The following is an 18,718-nucleotide window of genomic DNA, read 5'->3' as shown; positions in this document are numbered from 1 at the left end:
AAGGGATTGGCCAAGGTCATACTTCATGTCTGAGGCAGAACCGAAGCCAGATCCCAGCCCTAGCAGCCATGTCAGTTCCTGTGCTCCACACATGCAGAGACAGCAGTCCTTCTCTTACCAGTTTAGCAGCTGGATCTTTTCAAGGCAGACAGTACCCAGTACAGCAGCAGAGAACACTCCTTCTACAGTGCAAAATTGGCAGACATTGTTCTTTAATCCCACCCCCACCCGTGCTTCCGCCCCCCCCCCACCCTTGTCCCTCCCTCCCCCGTTTTTAAACATTCACAGAGTTTTAGGGCTGGGCCTTCTGGATGTTCTTGAGCTAGTGGTAGAACTGGATTCTTTGTTGCCTCAGCTCACCTGACCCTGGCAGCCACTAATGCCACTTAATGCCCTCGGGCTAGTTAGAGACCCAAGTTCAGGCTGGCTCCCCTGCCACAACCCAGACACAGCAGCTGGCAGGGTTGTTACAGGCCTCCTCTGTCCACCCGCAGCCTTTACCTCCAGTCGGGGCTCATACAAGCTTTTTCTCTCAATAGCTAGACTTTTCAGGGACAGGGAACTGCAAAAAGCCTGGCTCACCATTAAAAGGTGTGTGTGTGTGTGGGGGGTGTCTCTGCAGACCTTGAGAATCCCCTCGAGTTCTGTGAAAGGTGGGGAATTTGGGTGAGGGTCAAACTATAGAAACAGGTCTCTCAAGAGAAGAAAAGTGAAAGCAGCCCTGGACAGGGAGCCCCGGGTTTGAATTCCAAATCTGCCTACGTCGCTGGTGGCGGGCTGGATGACCTTGGGGATGCGCCTCCCTTTCTCTGGGCAGCAGTAGGCCCTTTGGTAATGGGTGGAAGTTGGCCGAGATCGTCCCTAAGGGCCCTGTTGTGCCGAAGAGGCGGACGAAACTGAGGCGCTGGCGCTGCAATCGGTTTTCCTGGCAGGTGAGTCCCTTCTCTGAGCGGCCTGGTGGCACGCGCTGCGAGGCCTTCTCTACCCCTAAGGTTGGGCTGGGCTCGGTTCCAAGGGGCTCTGCAGTCTCCTAGGCTCCCCAACATCTCCGCCCCGCCTCTCCCCGCCTGTCTCTCACTCTGGAATAAACTGCCTGGTGGAGGCCACGGCACTGCAGCGCGATTACACCGCGACCACGGAAATGCGAGCGCATGCAAAACCGAAACCGAGCTCCAGGACTCCAGCGAGCCCTATCTGGGCGGGACCGGCCCCGCGAGCTCACGGTGTCTCCCTGCAGTGACCCACCGGCTTGGGGGCTGGAGTGGGGAGTCCCTGCGAGGGGTTCTGCACCCTCCCCACCCCCTGCCAACACCACGCTCGGGCTTATTTGCATTTAAAGGGAACGCACAGAGGAAAGCAGTGGGCGGGGCGGGGCACGCCTTCCCACTTTGGCGATTGGGCCACACGCCTGCCAATCGGACCGCGGACACCCCACCCTGTGGCTGTGGAGTTCGTGGGGAGGGGGTATGGGGGAGCTGCCCAGAGCCTGGGGAAGGGGAGCCAGTGCAGTAGGTGACTGGAGCCGCGGCGGCGGTGGCAGGAGCAGCGGTGGCGGCGCTCTCAGCCGCGGCAGCCAAAGCTCCAGCATCCGCCAGGGCTGCGGGACAGACAATAACCGGGCTGGAGACCGGACCCGGTCGGGTAAGCGTTGGGGGCAGCCAGGAGGCTCCGCCTGCCCGCCGTCCGGTGCAGTCCCGCGTGCTCCGCTCTGGCCGCCTGCAGAGGGCCTCTAGGGCTGGGCCAGTCGGCGTCCGGGCCGCTCTCCGCTCCCCTTTGGAACCCGCTTTGAGGACTGTCCGGTGAGGGCCAGAGCAGAGTCCCTTGGGCGCGGGCCACCGAGGCTATGGGGTGGGAGAAGAGGGCGGGCAGGCGGGCAGGCGGGCGGGCTAGCCTGGGCCATGCCTCCGGGTTCTTGGGGAGGCGGGGATGGGGCCCACACGTGCTGCCGCGCGGTCCCAGGAGGGGAGCAGCCAGGCAGCACCCCCAGCGGTACATTTGTAGGCAGGGATCTCTGCAGCTTTGTTGTAGCACATTAGCTGGAACAGCTGTGTTAAGCGGGTGTTGCTCACCCTAGCGTCCCGGCGGCCGCCCCTCCCCTCCCCTGCAGATCTCCTGTCTCTCTCCTCTGCAGAGGAAGCCTGCGCGCTGGCCTAGGTTCGACGGACACTGACTTTGGCGTGGATTGGGGTATCTATAGTGTCTGCCTCCTCCTTGAGGGAGCTCAGTGGGGCCTGTGGGCTGCCCACTTCCCTTCAGAACCTCGGCCATGTGTCCCCAACCAGCCGCGCCCCCTGCTCCTGGGCCTCCAGGCACATCTGGCGCCTGCCCCCGCGGACAGGCGGACTGGCAAGGGGACTTTCCCTGGACCTTGGATTAGAGCTGCGGCTCAAGCTAATCTTTGGGTTAGAGCTGCAAGGCCGCTTTGTCTCCCCCCTCTCCTCCCCTCCTCTCCGTCTCAGAGGGCACTGGCCGCATTTTTCTCGCCAGCCTCCCGTTTAAAAATAGCGATAAGCACGGTGTTGGGAGGGGTTTCTGTGCAAGAAGCCGAGCGAACAATTATTGTAGTAGGGAAAGCACTGTCTGAGTGTGTGTGAGAGAGCTAGAGAAGCAGCCAAACCCTCTAACTTCTCTGTTACTTAAAATATCCAGCCCGCCGAGCCGCTGTCATTGTCTGCTGCAGACACCTCTGACACTAGTGACCGCCCGCCTTTGCCTAGGCTCCCCAGCCTAGAGAGGCTGTGCCCACCAGGCACGCCACAGACCAGGCGCCCAGGCAGCAGCTGGAGTGGCCCTGCAGAGCCGGTCTCCTTTTGGCCAGGCTCTTCTTGGCGTGGGCCGCGGGGTCAAGGCGAGCCTTGTCCTGCACACAAACACCTCCCTCTGCGGCTCTGCCCCCCTGCTGCATCCGCGTGGGTATGGGCAGGGTGGAGGGCACTGCCCTGTTGGAATACCCGCCCCATCGATGGGGATTCCAGCAGAGCCCTCACCCCCAGTGCGTCTCCCCTCATTCGGCCTCGCCCACCACTCAGTCACTGCAAAGCGGTGTGCCTCTGGCAGTGGACTCTAGGCCTTTCTGAGGAACAGGAGAGAGGGAGCTTGGCAGGCCCTTTTCGACCTTTGATCAACCTCTGAGGGTGGAGAACCCATTGAGAGGAGACAATGAGACCCAGTAAATCCCTCACTTGGAAGAAAGACTAGCTGGGGACCTTTGTGACACCAGCAAGTACTGCAGATACCATACTACACTCACCTCCTTTCATCACGACCAATACCAACATAAACCACCTACTTGCAGCCTGGCGTCTCCAGCCCAGGGCTGGACCTGCCCTCTGCCCTGCCTTAAACTGACAAACAACCACCTAACATATCTGTCCTATATAACTTTCCTCCCTACATCCAAACCCACTCATACTACACTGTCCAAATTCTCTTTCCTCTCTGGCCCCAGCTCTGGGCCCACCTTCTCAGTGCCTTTCCTGCCTGTCTGTTGCAACGTATGATGACCTCTCCTTCCTCAGAAGTCCTCTGGGCTGCCTGAGTCCGGTGGGCATTTTTGGGCTTAAATTATCATAGGAGGCAAACTATAATTAAGTTTTCCTGCCTCTACTTTGTCTCTCTGACATCATGGATGTCTGGGTTCTCTTGGAACCCCTCAGAGGGGTAAATGAAACCTGGAACTTGCCGCAACCCCCTCAAAGCCTAGCAATGCGTAGCAGTTAACGAATGCTCCAGAAGGACTTGCTGTCTTTCTAGAACTTTTAAGAAGACCTTTTTCTCTCCAACTTGCACTTGTTCTGATCCATATGAAAGTGATTAGAGAAATGATACTCAAGGCTCAGGTATTTACTGAGTTTGCCTACTAAGGATGGAGGAGGGGGATGAGTTGTAACCATAAGAAAAAAATAAATAATGATGTCTCCCTTCAACAGCAAGCTCAGGATCTGGACTGCCCAGACCCCAGACTACACATACCTTTGGTTGAGCCTAGAGACAATTTGTGGAGAGAGATGGGAGATCTATATATACAAGGGGATCATCTTGGGAAGCTTCCAGAAAGTAGAAGCGTTTGGCTAGGCAAAGGGTAGTGGTATGCATAAAATTAGAAATGAGAGGGGGGTGGCTGGCAGGCAGGATGAGTGAAGTGATTGAGTCTTTTCTGGTTGAGATTGTATGACTCTAAGGTAGAGAGGAGATTGGTGCCCAATGGTGGGGTTTCCAAATGCCAGGCTGTGGAATGGGGATCTGATCATGGGGGAACAGGCCATCAAAGGATAGAGAACCTGGAGGTTTTGATTTTTTATGTGTGTATGTGCAATATGCCACAATAAAATGGAGTTTTAGAAAGGGTTTTAGAGTGGGATGTTAGAAGAGAATTAGCAGTGTGCATACGTTAGGCGGCTAAGAGGCCACTTTTGGATCTGGAAGTAGAACTGGTGGGGGTAGGCTATCTCTAGAGGGGAGTTGTACTATGTCAACCTACCTTTAGACTTGTGGAAGGTGGGGAGTGGGATTTGCCCAAGTTTACACAAGACCATGAAGCTCCTGGACTCCAATTCAAGGCTTCTTCCTCTAAGCACACTGATCCTGATCCCCTTCCAAGCCTCAGTTTCCTTAGCTGGCCTCTCGCATAGGTTATGGTTTATATATAGGAGTGGATACACAGGAAAGTCAAGGGTCTTTATTGCTCACTTGGCCTAGCTTGTCCTCTGCAGGTTTCCCTCTGCTGCCTCATTACATCTGTTTCCCTGGGGTTGACTCCTCTCTTGTTCTTCATCTGAACTGGGGTTGGGGGTGGGGGTGTAGGGGTGGCACCTGTCTCTGATCTCAGCCTGCTGTGTTAGTACTGACACAGTGGAAGGCTTACTATGCAGGCATGGGCATCCACCTCAGATACATTCCTCTCCGAGGAGGTTTGGGAGCATGAGAGGGAAGTGGCAAGTAGGTGGCCCTAAGAGCCCCTGTTGTTCCAGGCAAGCTGGGCGGGGAACCTCAGCAGCCTGAGGAGAAAGCTGGGGCACCAAGAAGACTCACCAGGAAAGCCCATATCTTGGGGGAGGTGGTGTCTGGGTGACTACATCTCCCAGACTGGAGAAGCCCCTGTTTATTGGGGGCTGGGGGCTAAGGGGCAGAGAAGTGAGGCTAGGAAATCTGGAGGGCACATGAAAGGAGAGCAAGTCTTGAAGGGTAGGCAAAGGGGTTTGGCCTTGATCCTATAGGCAATGCAGAATAATTTAGTAAGTGTAGGAGTGATGCACTGAAATCAGGGTTGTAAGAAAATGAATCTGGCAAGGGTATGCAAGATGGATGAGATGGAAGACGGGAGGCAGGGGAGGGATTTCAGCCTTTCAGCAGAGAGGGACCAGAGGGAGCTCAGCTAAGAGGCTTGTGTCGTCTTTAGAGGACATGGGATGGCAGCTGAGGAGCTGGAGTGGAGAAGGTGGCTGCAAGAAGCCCTGTCACAAGGGTTCTTTATTGAACATCTGCTCGGTATCTACTGAGCAAATTACCCTTTACATTTATCATCTCTAATCCTTACCATGATCGTGCATGGTAGGTAACATTTTCTTCATTTTATAGATAAGGCATTTGAGTCTTAGAGAGGTTAGGCCACTTTCTTAAGCCCCACAGCCTGTAAGGGTTAAAATCGGCATTTTAGTTCGAGGCTGACAAACTCCAGCTGAATTAGAATTCAGGTGAACCAATGTTGTTTGAGCTCCTGGTCTGTGCTAGATGCAGTAACTAAGATGAAGGAGGGTCCATTCCAAAGGGATGAAGGGCAGACTGAGGCTTGCCAGAATGAATTACCCAAGGCTGAGTATGTTAACAATTCAGTTGAGAGGCTAATGGTTGGGGAGTAAGAGCAGGGGTGAGAGGGCCCAGTGGGGGTCTGTGTTGCATCTAGAGTTGGTGGGATGCCCTTTTGAGAGGAGGTGCCCCTCAACAGAAAGGCTGAAAATTAGGGGAGGGGTGGTTGCAGGTGTAGTTTTGGTTGGGGCTCTGCCAGCAGCCTCTACAACTCCACCAAAGGGTACCAAGCCAGGCAGCCCTTCCCTCAGGCCTTGAACAAAACGGTTTTAAGAATGGTTCTTCCATGTAATTTTACTAACAATTGTCACCCCCAATAAATTAAAAAAAAAAAAAAAAGGATGGATCTTGGCTGTGGGCTTTAGAAATGAGTGATTCAAGTTCCAGATCATCTCATAGGTCATTTTCTTTAAATAGTAGCTCATATTTTGCATCTTTGTCCCTGTTGGCAGGTTTCTGTTTGAACCAATTTTTTGACTCCTCAAACTTATCTCCCAAGGAAATGGACAGTGGAGGAACATGTTCCACAGTTTGGGAAGGTTGGCGGGGGCTGTTGTTTATGACAGCAGCCACAGGCTGGGTCAGCAGTCCTTGGATTCTGAAGTCAACAGGCCTTCTGGAATGTGCTGGGACATTGTGGGTCCAAAACAGTGGCAGCCAGTGAGGACTAGAAATGCTATTGAGAAGGCTCAGCTGGGCTGGGACAGAGGTGAGATGGGAGGGGGAGATGATGGCTCTGGTGTGAGCGGAACCTGCACAGTCCTTGCGCTCAGGCTTCCTCCTTTGATTGGGGGCCAGCACAGTGCAGCAAAATGGCACACAACTGGGACTCAAGAGGCCTCTAGACTGGTGTGGCTCTGTCACTATCCCACTGTGTGACTTTAGGCAAATCTTTTTCCTAAGCCTAGGCAGTTTCCTTCTCTGTGACAAGGTGTTACCATCCCGTACCAGGCCTGATTAATGGATTTCTGGGAAGGGCAAATAGTGAATGAGGGAGTGGGGAGTGCTTTATAAACTGATAAGTACTCTGAGTTGGGTGAAGAATGTCTGTTGATTTGTGTTTCCTTTGGTATTGGTGCTTTTAGCTGAGTTTGAATTGTTACTCTTTCTGGCCTGGGCTAGAGAATCTGGCTAGTTGAAGTTCCCAGGTAATCCAGAGCCAGTAGTTGACTGGAAGCAACATTTTGGGTTCCTGAATATCAAAGTTTGGCTAAAAAGCAACTAAGGCCTCCTGTGAGATAACTACACAGTCACCCTCATTTACCATTTGGGGAAACTGAGGTCTAAGGAGGTTTGGTGACTTATCCATAGAGCTCTTGGGAGCACCCTATTCAACCCTGACTGAGGTAGTTTTGCTGCTAGAAATTGTCCAACTATAGTTTGAATAAAATATTTAAAAAATTGGTTGTTATGTTTTTGAACCTCTGCTATGTAACACATTGTAGTTGGTACTTTATGTACATTGGTTTTGTTCCTTACAATAGCTTCAAGAGGTAGGCATCTCTATAGCCTCATTTTCCAGTTGAGGAAACTGAAAGAATTTCCTGATTTCCCCCCAGGTGGGCAGAGCTGATTATAGTGCAGAACTGGCCGACTCCCTGGGTTGGGGTGGGGGGTGGTTCCCTATCCTCACCTTTCTTTCTTTAGACGCCCCCCACCATACACAATGGTAGGATGGGCCCAGAGTGGGCTTACCTCCAGGAAAAATTGGAGGACTTCTGAGAAACTGTGACTGGTTGAGGCCATGCCTCTGAAGCTACTGCATAAATCCACACACTTCTTTCCGGAACTCAGCCTTCTCTAAGTTGGCTGATCTGACCCCAGGAAGGTGGCCAGAACAGGCAAGGCTCAGACTGTAGCTGCTTTCTCTTCACCAAGAAGGGTCTCTGAGGAAGATTTGTGGCTGGTCTCCTGCCAGTGTTTTGAGAGGAGGTGGGAAGGAAGAAGCTCTGCCCTAATAGTCAGCCGTCCACTGGTCCCAGAACGGACTGAGGCTGGGCCTGGGAGCAGGGATGGCCCCAACCCACACCGTGCAATCATAGCAGCAGCTGCAGTAAGCAGCCCCTGCCAGGGACCACAGAGTAGCCTTAGAGGGTTCCCTTACCCACCAGTCCACCTGAAAATTAGCCACACAGGTTGAGAAACCTAAGGGTTGCAGGGCCTGCATTTGGCAGGACCACTTTTTTGGCAGGAACCATGGTAGGAGCCATTCCCAGCCTGGGGGAGCTGCAAAGTCTATCCCTTGCTGTCCCTTTACCCTTCGGCCCTACCTCACTCTCCTGGCTGATAAACTCTGTGTCACCAAGTAAAGGCAGCACAGCCCATGGGGGAAGGATAGCAATGGGACCTAGTGGAGTAGTGAGGAATGTGGAGAAGGGGCCTGGGCCAGAGGTGACTAGGTGGAACTGCATTAAGGGGCTACCAGCTATGGGTCATCATTGCCACCTACTGTCCTACTGTCTTGGGGGAAACTAGACAGAGACACTGTGAGTTGCTATGGGGAGATGGGGTACCTGGCCTTGGGAGGGACTAGCAGGGAGGTGGGAGATAGCACAGTTTCAAGGCTGGTTCTTGCCAGCAAAGATGACCCTGGGCCTAGTTAGGAGGAAGGCCTGAAGTGTGGGGGAGAGAATCTCAGTCCCAGGACACAATCCTGCCTACTTCACTCACTCCCACCACACCTGCAGAGGGCTTTAAAAACTGCCCTTAAGAGAGGACTTTGTATACATCCACACACAGGTCTTTAAAATCCCCTCAAACCTGTCTCCTCAATGTGAGCCAAGGCAGCTGGTCCCCACAATAAATAGCTCTCCTAAATGAGCGGTCTTTTACATGTGGTCTGCTACTTCCTAACTGGGATGTGACCTGGAAGGTAGTAATGATAACAGTAATAATAATGCCAATCTTTCTCATTTGCACTGCACTTTATGGTTTACAGAGTGTTTTTGGTGTCCATTATCCCATCTCATCCTCACTCTACTGCAGTGGACTGGGGAAATGGGGGGATAGATAGAGATAGAAAAGATCTTTTGATCTCCATTTCACAAGTGCTTTTCAGAGGGGTGCCTTGGCCTGTTCAGGGTCCCCTGGCATGGCCTGAACCCTAGTCTTGTGGCCCATGGCTCCTTCCACAACACACTGCAGATGCCTGTGGCAGGGAAGGGAACAACATAAAGAGCAGTGGGCTGGCCTCTACCTCAATGAAGCATAGGAGTAAGGGCAACAGAAGGCCCAAAGGGACTGCCCCCAAGCCCTAAACCCAGCAGGACAATGAAGCCTTTGATTCACGAGGATATCTAGGCTCATAAGATTTTTCACTTGTGCCTTTATTTTCCTTGATTCCAATCCATACCTAGTAGTTTCGCCCATCCCTTCCCCTAAATCACTGCCGTTTCTACTCCTGTCTGACAAGACTCAGATTGAATGCGTCCTCCTCAAGGTAGCTTTTCTGAGCCCAAGGGGTGTCTTTCTGCCTTTCAAATTTATCCAGGGATATGATAACAAGGTATGAAGAATAATAACCCTCCAGCCAGCTTAAGCAATAATGGGGCTCTTCTTTAAGGCCTGCATCATGTTGTGCTTTCAGATTGTTACACATGGGACTCTCTCTGTTAGCCTACAAGCTCCTCAAAAGCAAGGGTTAGGGATTCCCCTTTTTGGCCTGCCTTGCAGCACTGAGCTCAATGTCTATCACTTACCAAATGTTATAGAGGTTTGTTTCATGAATTCCACAGAGAGGAATACAGTTTCACAAACAATTCCACTACTACCTCCCCCATGCCTAACGCCATAATGACATCACTGTCAGTAATTTCAGGGCTGAGGTTAAAAACATCTGTGCTTTGGAAAGTGGGGGATTCAAATACATGATAGGGCCCCCCTTCCCATGAGACCCTGGGGCAAAGGACTCTGAGTGGTTGTATGATTGTATGTATATTTGTGGGGAGGGGGATGGCATGGCCCTGTCTATTGTGGGGCTGTTAGTTACAGGGCTGAGCTGAAACAATGTCATGTAAAACTGTGTCACATGGGGGAGAAAAAAAAAACCTAACCTGAGCAAATGGCAGTACCGATCTCTTCAGAGAGGGGATTAGATGAGTTTTTGTCTCTTATTTTCTGGATAACTAGCCATTATCTTGCTTCAAGTTTAATATTCATTTCTGCAGAGTGCTCCTGATGGAAACCTGGATCACACTGATGATTCAAATATCAAGCCAAGCAAGGTTCAAGGCACAAAATTAATGTTTGCAAGACAGGATCAGGGTCTCCAGGAGGGTTCCTCTAATGAGGTCAGAGGCTAGAGTGTAGCTGGCAGCCTCTCACCAGCCCCAGTGCCGGCCAGTAGTCTCTGACTGGAGGTGAACATGTAAGTCTTATTACCTTGGCAACCAATCATAGGGCTAATGTGCTGGTCAGCTGCTCCCGGGACAACAGCGGTGCTTACCTTTCTCTCTGTCTCCCTGCAGCTGTTCTGCCTCCCTTCCGTATCCTAGCTGCCTGTCTGCTGATGGCTACTCTACAGAGAAGGGACACAGTGGTGAGGGACTTTCCAGGGAGGAGTCATTGAGTTTTAGCAGGCTGGTCACCGATCCAGCTGTCAACCAGCTGTAGTCACTGGAATGAATACATTGGACCTGGGGCGGGGGTGGGGGTAGCATGTGTTGTAGGTAGGGATGGGTAGTAGCTAGCCCTTCTTTTTATTCCATCTCTGTGGCGTTTGGGTATTTGGAGGATTGTGAGCCTAGACCAGAAGGGTGTGCCTTGCACCAGGTATTTATTTAAATAGATGCTGAGAGCTTAACTCCCAGGCCAGGAACATGAATCATGTGGAGTTATGCCTTCAAGGATTCCCTTGCTAAATGGGAGCCAAAGTAATGAGAGAAGTGGAGAAGAAACAGTCTGCTGCATGGTTCTAAAGTGGAACTTGGGGGTTCCAGTTGTCAAGGACCACATTAAAATCTCTTTCCTGCAGGACAATAAATAGAGAATCTGACCTAGACTTACCCCTAGGTATTACTAGGCCTCTTGGACTGAGGATAGTGAAGCCCCGAGAGTGCTTTGCTCCGAGGCCTGGATTGCAGCTCTGGAATGTGGGTCTGCAGGCAGGTCCTCAGCATGGTCCTGCAGGCAGTTTAGGGAGCCTGTGGGAAGGAAGTGAAACTTCAGGTCTATTTCTCTTCCCAGCCCCAGGCAAAATGTTAGTGAGAGCTCAGGCTAATGTGAAATCGAGGACTGGATCCCAAAGAGCTCAGTGAGGACTTAATGGGCTATTTTGCCAGATGCTTTTCAAAAATTCTGTGTCGTCAGAGCCAACCTCCATTCCTGTCTTTCCTGCCTCTCCCTCCCCTCCTTTTTGACAATCCCTCCAGCAGCCAATAGGACCACTGGACCTTTCTCACATCTGCAGTTCCCCCTGCCCAGGGCTCCCCTGAGATTAAGGTAGCCTGAAGGGAGTGGACCCAGCAAGGGGGTAGGGGTGGTGGCTGCCTGTTCCTCAGTGTAGAGTTTCGCTGCCTTGGGGCCTAGAGGAGGCTGGCCCAGCAAGCCAAACATATGGAGTGCATTAAGGTTTTCCCTACATTTTCTTTTTCTTTCTGGTTCCACTCAAGCCTGAAACCACAGACACCTGTGAAAACAAATCCTGCCTGGATGCTTGCTCACCAGTACTATCTCTCTGTCTTTATCTCTCTCATCTCTTCCAGACCCAACTGTGATGCTTCCTGACTGATGATGTAACAGTGCCAGGAAGCCAGAAGGCTACATTTTAAGCTGAACATACCTGAGTTGTTCCCATCACCATGGAGACCCGAAAGGATGAAGTTGTTCAGGCCAAGGGAGCAGCAGCCTCTCTAGACACCCAGGACCAAGGGGCAGAGAAAGGAGGCAAACACAAGGCAGCTGAGACAACAGAAGGACCAGCATCAGAGCCACCCTCATCTGGCCCAGGTAGGCTGAAGAAAACTGCCATGAAACTCTTTGGTGGCAAGAAGGGCATCTGTACTCTGCCTAGTTTCTTTGGAGGGGGACGGAGCAAAGGTTCTGGGAAAGGCAGTGCCAAGAAGGGTCTTAGCAAGAGCAAGACCCATGATGGCCTGAGTGAAGCAGCCTGTAGCCATGAAGACATTGTTAGTGAAGGAACTGGCCTCTCCTTTGGCCCCAGACCTTTGTCTGAGTCACCCTGCCAACTTCCCAGTTCCCAGAGTGCCCATGGGGCTTTGGAGACAGGCTCCAGACGCAAGATGTCTGTGGCTGGAGCCACAGAGAAAGCTGGGACTGAGAAGGCTCCCTCTGTGACCAAGCCAAAGAAAGGCCTGAAAGGTTTTTTCAGCAGCATCCGCCGTCACCGGAAGAGTAAGATCTCTGGGGCTGAGCAAAGTGAACCAGGGGCCAAGGGGCCTGAAGGGGCCCGAGCAAGGCCTCATGAGCATATGAGCTCAGCTCTTCTGTCCCATGCTGAGGAAACCCTCCAAGCCCCAAGAAAGGAAAATGCCAATCCCCAAGATGCCCCTGGGTCAAAAGTTTCTTCAGCACCAGAGACTTCTCCAGCAGCCATGGAGAAGACAGCTTGTAAAGATCCAGAAAAACCCACGGAGGTATGTACCTCAGCCCTCCTGCAACCTAAGCCTGTCCCTGAAGCCAATGGCCTAGAGGACCCCCACAGCCCAGAAACAGGGGAGAAGGTGGTGGTAGGAGAGATAAATCCACCCAATGGCCCTGTGGGGGACCAGCTGAGCCTCCTGTTTGGAGATGTCACATCTCTGAAAAGTTTTGACTCACTGACAGGTTGTGGTGACATCATAGCAGAACAGGACATGGACAGTATGACAGACAGCATGGCCTCTGGAGGCCAAAGGGCCAATCGAGATGGGACTAAGCGGAGTTCCTGCTTGGTTACCTACCAAGGAGGTGGGGAGGAAATGGCCTTGCCAGATGAGGATGACGAGGAAGAAGAGGAGGAAGAGGAGGTGGAATTAGAAGAGGAAGGAAAGGAAGTCAAGGCGGAAGAAGATGATGACTTAGAATATCTATGGGCAAGTGCTCAGATGTACCCAAGACCCGATCTGAATCTGGGTTACCATCCCACCACCTCCCCAGGCCACCACAGCTACATGCTCTTTGACCCAGTTCAGCCTTATCCTGGTCTAGCTCCTGGGGACCTTTTGACTCCTCAGAGTGACCAGCAAGAGTCTGCTCCCAATAGTGATGAGGGTTATTATGACTCCACCACACCTGGATTTGAGGATGATTCAGGTGAGACCCTGGGGCTTGTCCGCAGGGATTGCCTGCCCCGAGACAGCTATAGTGGAGATGCCCTCTATGAATTCTATGAGCCAGATGACAGTCTTGAGAACTCCCCACCTGGGGATGACTGCCTTTATGACCTCCACGGTCACAGCTCTGAGATATTTGACCCCTTCTTGAACTTTGAGCCCTTTTCTTCCTCTCGGCCACCTGGAGCAATGGAGACAGAAGAAGAACGGCTAGTGACCATCCAGAAGCAATTGTTGTATTGGGAGCTTCGGCGGGAGCAGCTTGAGGCCCGAGAGGCCCGGGAGGCACGTGCCCGAGAGGCTCACACCAGGGAGGCCCATGCCCGAGAGGGCCATACCCAGGAAGCTCATGTCAGAGAGGCCCGAGTGCAAGAGTCCTGTACCAGAGAGGCCTGTGCTAGGGAGGCTCAGGCCCGAGAGGCTTGTGCTCGAGAGGCCCAAGTCCGAGAGGTCCAGGCACGGCAAGAGAAGCCCATCATGGAGTATCAGATGAGGCCCTTAGGCCCATCAGTGATGGGCCTGGTGGTAGGGGCATCAGGGGCTTCTCAGACTTCCCACCGGGGAACCACGTCAGCTTTTCCTGCCACTTCGAGCAGCGAGCCAGACTGGAGGGACTTCCGTCCTCTGGAGAAACGTTTTGAGGGAACCTGCTCCAAGAAGGATCAAAGTACCTGCCTGATGCAGCTCTTCCAGAGTGACGCTATGTTTGAACCAGATATGCAAGAGGCAAATTTTGGAGGATCTCCCAGAAGGGCCTACCCTACTTATTCACCCCCTGAGGAGCCAGAGGAAGAGGAGGTTGAGAAGGAAGGGAATGCCACTGTGAGTTTCTCGCAAGCCCTTGTGGAGTTCACCAGCAATGGGAACCTCTTCTCCAGCATGTCCTGCAGCTCTGATTCTGACTCATCCTTCACTCAAAACCTCCCACAACTGCCTCCCATGGTGACCTTTGACATCGCTGATGTGGAAAGGGATGGAGAAGGCAAATGTGAAGAGAATCCAGAATTCCACAATGACGATGACCTTGCAGTCTCCTTGGAAGCTTTTGAGCTGGGCTACTACCAGAAACACACCTTCAACAACTATCGCAGCCGATTCTACCAAGGTCTGCCCTGGGGTGTGAGCAGTCTCCCTCGATACTTAGGACTGCCTGGCATGTACCCTCGACCTCCACCTGCCGCCATGGCCCTCAACAGGAGGAGCCGCTCCCTTGACACTGCAGAGACCCTGGAGCTAGAGCTCTCCAATTCCCACCTGGCCCAGGGCTACATGGAGTCCGATGAGCTTCAGGCTCAGCAAGAAGATTCAGATGAAGAAGAAGAGGAGGAAGAATGGGACCGAGACAGTCCCTTGTCCCTCTATACTGAACCTCCAGGGGCCTACGACTGGCCTTCCTGGGCTCCCTGTCCTCTCCCAGTGGGGCCAGGCCCTGCCTGGATAAATACCAGCCAGTTGGATGGGCCTTCCAGCCAGTCTCCATATGGGCAGGCAGCCTGTTGTATACCTCCTGTGGCTATGTCAGTATTGCTGTCAGTACCAGGGCCAGAGCCAAGGGCACCTGGGGAATCCAGGCCTCAACTAGCTCGGCCTTCGCATCTACCCCTGCCCATGGGCCCTTGTTATAACCTCCAGCCACATGCCTCCCAGAGTGTGAGGGCCAGGCCTCGAGATGTGCTGCTGCCTGTTGATGAGCCCAGTTGCTCCTCCAGTTCTGGAGGTTTCAGCCCCAGCCCTCTGCCCCAGTCCAAGCCTGTGGGCATCACCCATGGCATCCCTCAGCTGCCCAGGGTCCGGCCTCAGCCCATTCACTATGGGGCTTCCAGCCTTGACCTGTCAAAGGAGAGGGCTGAGCAAGGTGCCTCTCTCCCCACCAGCTACTCCTCCACTGCCATGAATGGAAACCTAGCTGAGTAATCATCATTAATTTTGGAGTGGGGGCATGGGGCCTGAGCATGTGAATGGGGATCAGGGGTTGGGCAGAGGGGTTGGGGGTAGGGGTTGCTGTTTAACTTGAAAATCCTTTTGGCCAAGGAAAGCTCCTGTGAGTTTTCGCCTTTGTTTTCCCACTTCCCTCTTCTGCCATCTGTAGCCACATTCAGCTCAAGTACATCTACCCCGGGAGGCTGCTGCTGTTGCTGTTGCTGCTGCTGTGCTCCGGTTGTTGCTTTGGGGGTTTCTTCTTGTGACCCATGCAGGGTTTGGGATGCTGTAATTTTGTGCCTATTCCAGTTGCCGAATTAGTGATTATATATATGAGTATAGCATGCATCCTTGACACAGGCTGAACCCTTAGCACCCCGTGCCACCTCCCCCACCCAGTGAATGATGAACCACTGATCAACAGTCAGGTCTGCACTGCCTCCCATGTGCGGACAGGGGGCTTGTTTGCCGTTAGCAATGTGAAATTATGGTACAGATCCTCCCCACCCCTACTCCCTTCTGTCTTGGCATGGCTGCCACCATTAAATCAGATTACTATAATCTATTTGCTCCAGCTAGCTGTCCTTAGAGAGGATCAAGTAGCATGTGTCTCACTGACTATTGCTGTGGACTTTGGCATCATAACCAGATGAGGGCCTTTTAATCTGGCCTGCCATAGCTTGGGTTGAAGACAAAAATGCTAATCCCCTTAATGGAGTGATCAAATTCATCCAGTTGCAAACAGAAGACAAAATAGTGTTCTATCATAGACACTGCTATAAGTCTTGAACTCTGGAATGATAGGATTTTTTTCCTTCTTCCTCTCTTAAGCTTGTGACTTCCTGAGTTGCAGATGCTTTTACATTTTAGTTCTTTTTTCCTCCAAAGGAAATTTTCATAATCTCATCACAAAGAATACATTCTTTTAATTGAGATACAAGAAGAGAAGTGGCCTAAATTAGGCTTGGTTATAGGGGTTGGGGTTTTTGTAGGTTGCAGAGAAAGGATAGAAAAGGGAGATCCATTTGCCCCAGCCAGCAGAACAAGATTTCAGACTTTGCAGAACTCAAGGCAACCCAGCTTTTTAGAGGGGAAAATTGCTTCCTCCCAAAAAACAAAAAGTTCCATATGCCTTGCCCACCCTTTAATTTGGATGCTGTAAAGAGGCTTCAGACTAACACTCCCAAGAGACAGGATACCAAAGACATTTAGGCTGCTCTTCTGGACTCTAAACAACTTTCATTTTCTAATTAGCTAAGTCCTTAGCATCATCAAAGGACTGGGCTTCTTGAGAGGAAATACTGTGACCTGCCCTCACTCTGCCAAGCTTCAGGACTGATTTGCATGGCAGTTACAGCCCTTTATGGAATGAATGGCACCCTCCCTTCTCTTGCATCCACACAATTTTCATGTTAAACTAGCTTGGAAATAAATACTGGTGGGAAAAATTTGCTGTGAGGAAGACGTTGCAACAGGCTAATCTTACCAATCTCAAACTCATTAATTGCCAATACTAGAGGGTTCCTTTTAAAGTTCTTTATTGGAAATAGCATATGGAACATATTTTGCCTGAATGTGTTGATCCAAATTATGATCCTTGCCCACACTGTCCCTGATCTTGCCCCCACCCCCACCCATCTCCTTGCCTGTTAAGGGAAGAGGTCAACATGGCTCTCGCCATTCCTGAGATATAGCAGTTTGGCTTGGGAATAGCTGCTGTTGCCCACCCCCCCCCCAACTCACAAAGGTGACTATGTGGGCAAACTTCCCCTTGGCCAGGGGATATGTTTGCACAGGTCTTTGTCACCATTTCTCAGATTGGGGTTGGCCCAGTACCCCTCCACCCAAAATCAGGCTTAGCTGGTAGAAGCGGCACCCCTGAAAGCACCACACAAGTTTGCATGGCACAAATACCACTGCTCAAGGGACCCAGACCAGCTTTCCAGGCTGACTTTGTCTGCATAATGAAGAAATGCGTCAGTTATGGAGCTGGAGAACGAAATAGGGTAAAAGGCCCTCCTCACACCAAGCACATTATTCCAGGAGAGAAGTGCCCACATTCCAACCTTCTTTCCTCTCACCAAAGCTGCCCTGGGAAGGTAGGGCTAAAATTGGCCTGGCTGTTTGGCAGGAAATAAACACTCACCAAATGCCTTTACAACAGAGGAAACCTACCACTTGCCTCTCTTGTCTCCGCTTGTCCTTTAGGGCAGCTCAAGCTCCTGTCTTGATGTGGACTGTGGCAGCCACAGCAGGTAGTAAAGCCATCACCAGCCTCCAGAGCCCACTGGGCCACCAGCCTATCTGGGAAGAGAAAAAGTAGGTGGTTAGCATTTGGCCAAGGGCTGAGAGCTGCCCCCAGTGACAAGAGGGCAGCACGAGGTGCTGTCTTTGAAGGGAGCAGTCATAGCTCTGACATACTTCGCTGGGCTTTGGAAGGTTGCATATCACAGAGTAGGGCCTAGGACTGAGCAGCAGCTTATGGTTTGGACAACATTACTGCCTGCAAGTCCTTTCACTTCACTATCCTGGCCAGCCCAGGGACAGGATCCTCACGACCAGAAGTGGGGCAGTCAGGATGCATGGCTACAGAAGCAGACTCCTCTAGAGTCTCCAGATCTAAGCAGTTCATGGCTAAATCCCAGCTTCAGCCTAGAACAGAAAGGAAGACCTGCCTAGGGACACGTGATGGAAGTGCAGGGTGACACTGGGAGAGCCAGCCAAGCTCCAGACCTCTCCCCAAACATAGACCAGTACTTGCTTGGCTGGCACCAAATATGCCCGGACTACTAAAGGTGTCAATGTCAAGTCCACACTTAGGCTATGACTAGATGAACACCATGTCTGCATTGCAAGGTCTTGGGATAATGCTTTTGGATGTTACCTCACGGGGACATATGACTTGAAAGGAGGTGGCTGCCCTCATCTATCTAGCCCACAGGCTTATCTAGTGCCAGACAGCTGTGATCCTGAGAATTCCTAGATGAGACTGGTCCTTGGGGGACCAGTGATTATGGATAGAAAAGGCCACCTAAGGAGGCTTCTCCCAGGGCTGCCAGTTTCTCGGTGCTTTAGCGCCTTCAAGGAAGCCCTGCCTTGGGGCCCATTAAGGCCCTCCCTATCCGGCTGGACTCAGCTTGAGTACCAGTTCATGAGCCTCCTGGGCCAAAGGCTTCAGTCAACACTAGTCTCCCTCCTCTGTACTGTACCAAGGAGGGAAGTAGCTTATCACACCCAGGGTGCATTCCCTTTATCCTGCTGCCAGCAACTTTCCCACCCTTGCCAGTGCCACCACCCTACCTGCCTTCGGCTCCCAGGCCCTATTACTAGAGGGGAGGCATGGGGGTTTTAGCAGGGAGACTTCAAGTTTACCCATGTGTATGTTGCATCCAAGTTGTTTTTAATATATATATATATCAAAAGTCAATTATCTATTTTTGTATTGTTTGCATTTTATATTCATGGAAAACGATGTTTATCAATTGTTCTTTTCTGATATATTTTATTTTTAAGCGGTGCTGTTTACAGTTTTAAACAAAACAAAGATGACACAAAAATTGCTGCTGCTTGTGCAGAGGACTGGCATCTCAACTTCCCAGGGCCCTCACTCTTTCCCCTCTCCCCCACCCTGATGTATCGCACTGTCCATCCCCTCCTTCCATGATAGGGACAGCAGAAGATGCCCAGGTACTAAATCAAATACCAGGTGACTCACGCATGTG

General features: G+C 51.8%; 1 protein-coding gene across 3 annotated transcripts; it reads left to right on the top strand.

Annotated features, from left to right (window-relative positions):
* The first annotated feature begins 508 nt into the window (after positions 1–508).
* AMER1 (APC membrane recruitment protein 1) lies at positions 509–15,035 on the top strand. 3 transcript variants are annotated; one of them, XM_033112471.1, is made up of 2 exons: positions 509–932; positions 11,508–15,035. In XM_033112471.1, exon 2 carries the CDS (start codon positions 11,604–11,606, stop codon positions 14,988–14,990), a length of 3,387 nt encoding a protein of 1,128 aa, XP_032968362.1. In that variant the 5' UTR covers positions 509–932; positions 11,508–11,603; the 3' UTR covers positions 14,991–15,035. The 3 variants fall into 3 exon arrangements, with proteins under 3 accessions (XP_032968362.1, XP_032968343.1, XP_032968352.1); XM_033112452.1 differs by lacking the exon at positions 509–932 and adding an exon at positions 1,467–1,641; XM_033112461.1 differs by lacking the exon at positions 509–932 and adding an exon at positions 1,489–1,799.
* Positions 15,036–18,718: the final 3,683 nt, after the last annotated feature.

Source organism: Rhinolophus ferrumequinum, chromosome X (assembly GCF_004115265.2).
Source record: "Rhinolophus ferrumequinum isolate MPI-CBG mRhiFer1 chromosome X, mRhiFer1_v1.p, whole genome shotgun sequence".
Lineage (NCBI taxonomy): Eukaryota > Metazoa > Chordata > Mammalia > Chiroptera > Rhinolophidae > Rhinolophus > Rhinolophus ferrumequinum.
The sequence above is the reverse complement of the archived record's forward strand: the minus strand, read 5'-3'. Positions and strand labels throughout refer to the sequence as shown.

What these genes read in the sequence shown, in the direction of transcription:
- AMER1 (XM_033112471.1), top strand. Translation starts at nt 11,604, where the DNA reads ATGGAGACCCGAAAGGATGAAGTTGTTCAGGCCAAGGGAGCAGCAGCC.